General features: G+C 55.1%; 1 protein-coding gene across 3 annotated transcripts in view; it reads left to right on the forward strand.

Annotated features, from left to right (window-relative positions):
* SEMA6A (semaphorin 6A) overlaps positions 1 to 2,272 on the forward strand; it is a 128,600-nt gene extending 126,328 nt beyond the window's left edge. For all 3 annotated transcript variants that reach the window (XM_077746346.1, XM_077746349.1, XM_077746347.1), the window contains one exon: positions 171 to 2,272. In XM_077746346.1, coding sequence (XP_077602472.1) covers positions 171 to 1,369 — 1,199 coding nt within the window. In that variant the 3' untranslated portion in view covers positions 1,370 to 2,272. The remainder of the gene's footprint in view (positions 1 to 170) is intronic.
* Positions 2,273 to 2,579: the final 307 nt, after the last annotated feature.

The raw sequence follows: 2,579 nt of genomic DNA on the forward strand, positions 1-2,579 counted from the left end.
TTGAAGAGGGTTAATTAGTTAACGTTTGGCAAGCTGCGCCCCAAGACAAGTTATGCAGAGGTGCTATTGTCACTTATTACTGTTATTAATTAACGGGGTGAACGCCAAACAAAGATAAGCCTTCTCGGTCTGCTTTCATGTCTTAACACCGTCTGCGATGTCTATTGCAGGAGTGATTCGGGAAAGTTACCTCAAAGGCCATGACCAGCTCGTCCCTGTGACCCTCCTGGCGATTGCGGTCATTCTGGCTTTTGTCATGGGGGCCGTGTTCTCCGGCATCATCGTCTACTGCGTCTGCGACCACAGGCGCAAAGACGTGTCCGCCGTGCAGCGCAAAGAGAAGGAGCTCACCCACTCGCGCCGGGGCTCCATGAGCAGCGTCACCAAGCTCAGCGGCCTCTTTGGGGACAGCCAGTCCAAAGACCCGAAGCCGGAGGCCATCCTCACACCACTCATGCACAACGGCAAGCTCGCCACCCCCGGCAACACGGCCAAGATGCTCATCAAGGCGGACCAGCACCACTTGGACCTGGCGGCCTTGCCCACCCCGGAGTCCACACCAACCCTGCAGCAGAAGAGGAAGCCCAGCCGCGGCAGCCGCGAGTGGGAGAGGAACCAGAACCTCATCAACGCCTGCACCAAGGACATGCCCCCCATGGGCTCCCCCGTGATCCCCACGGACCTGCCCCTCCGGGCCTCCCCCAGCCACATCCCCAGCGTGGTGGTCCTGCCCATCACGCAGCAGGGCTACCAGCACGAGTACGTGGACCAGCCCAAAATGAGCGAGGTGGCCCAGATGGCGCTGGAGGACCAGGCGGCCACCCTGGAGTATAAGACCATCAAGGAGCATCTCAGCAGCAAGAGTCCCAACCACGGGGTGAACCTGGTAGAGAACCTGGACGGCCTGCCCCCCAAAGTCCCCCAGCGGGAGGCCTCGCTGGGCCCCCCGGGGGCCTCGCTGTCTCAGAACGGCCTGAGCAAGCGGCTGGAAATGCACCACTCCTCCTCCTACGGCCTTGACTATAAGAGGAGCTACCCCACGAACTCGCTCACGCGAAGCCACCAGGCCACCACTCTCAAAAGAAACAATACTAACTGCTCCAATTCCTCCCACCTGTCCAGAAACCAGAGCTTTGGCCGGGGAGACAACCCGCCCCCCGCCCCGCAGCGGGTGGACTCGATCCAGGTGCACGGCGCGCAGCCCTCCGGCCAGGCCGTGACTCTTTCGCGGCAGCCCAGCCTCAACGCCTACAACTCGCTGACGAGGTCGGGGCTGAAGCGCACACCCTCGCTAAAGCCGGACGTACCCCCCAAACCCTCCTTTGCCCCCCTTTCCACATCCATGAAGCCCAATGACGCGTGTACATAATCCCAGGGGGAGGGGTCGGGTGTCGAACCAGCAGGAAAGGCCAGGCGCGCGCTCAGCTCGGCGAGGCCCTCCACTGCCTGAGTACCCACCAGACCAACATGGCCGCGGCGGAGCAGAGGACGCTGGGGCCCCCTCGGGGCGCAGGGGGACTCGGGGAATTTGGGCCACGCGGTTTGGCGAAGGTTTGCGACGCGGGACTCACCTCCATTCCCGGACTTCACTCTCCCCGAACACCGTGCGACAGGTCGGACTCACGAAAGACTTCAATCATCATCACCAACACGAGCCAAAAGCACATTAGCCACCCACCCAACCCCACCCCCACACGCATGCGCTCGCGCGCAGCCGGGCACGCGCACACACGCTCACACCTGCGCGCGCGCGCGTACACACACACACACACACACACACACACACACACACACGTGAACGACGGCAACGTTTTTGTCCATGACCGCACGGGGCACTGCCAGACAGGGCTGGCGTTCCACCTGCGAAATACAAATACATTTTTAAAAAATCGTGAAAATTCAAAAGACAAAAAATAAAGGATTCATTGATAATTCTAACTCAGACTTTAACAATGGCAGAAGTTTACTATGCTCAGATACTGTGAAATGCCCACCAGTGTTACAGCTTTCTGTTATTAGCAGATTAATGCCATGTTGGGCAACTATGTCATAGATTTCTGCTCCTCTCTTTTAATGAAATAACGTGACCGTTAACGCAAGTAACTCTTTATTTATTGTTCACCCTTTTTTTTTCCTTAAGGAAAGGACACTTCCATATACCATCCTATGAACAGCTCTTCAGAAAGCCCCTTGAAAGTTAAACTATTTAACGTGAAATCCATTAACTGGAATAATTGAGTTTATTTTTACAATAAATTCACTGAGTAAATAAGTCGGAGCTGGAATTTTGAGCTTTGTGTTTGGACTGTCTGATCTCTAGCTAAAGGAAAAAGTTGACAGGGGAATATTTATTCAGATCAACCAATTACTTTGCTGGTCAGGTCTCTGGCCTATAACATGCAAAAAATTAATTTAGCTTAAAAGTCCTTCCAGATCCTAGCTTCTAAAGCAACCGGGAGAGGAACTTTTAGAATGACACATCCACGTCCCATTTCTGCCAACATGGCTTTGTCAGTGGTTCCTACTTTCTGTGAAGGCACCAGCTTGTGATTCCCATCTCATTTCACCTTGCATGTGAG

The sequence above is a fragment of the Crocuta crocuta genome, unplaced genomic scaffold, assembly GCF_008692635.1.
Source record: "Crocuta crocuta isolate KB4526 unplaced genomic scaffold, BGI_CrCroc_1.0 scaffold218, whole genome shotgun sequence".
NCBI classification, from domain to species: domain Eukaryota; kingdom Metazoa; phylum Chordata; class Mammalia; order Carnivora; family Hyaenidae; genus Crocuta; species Crocuta crocuta.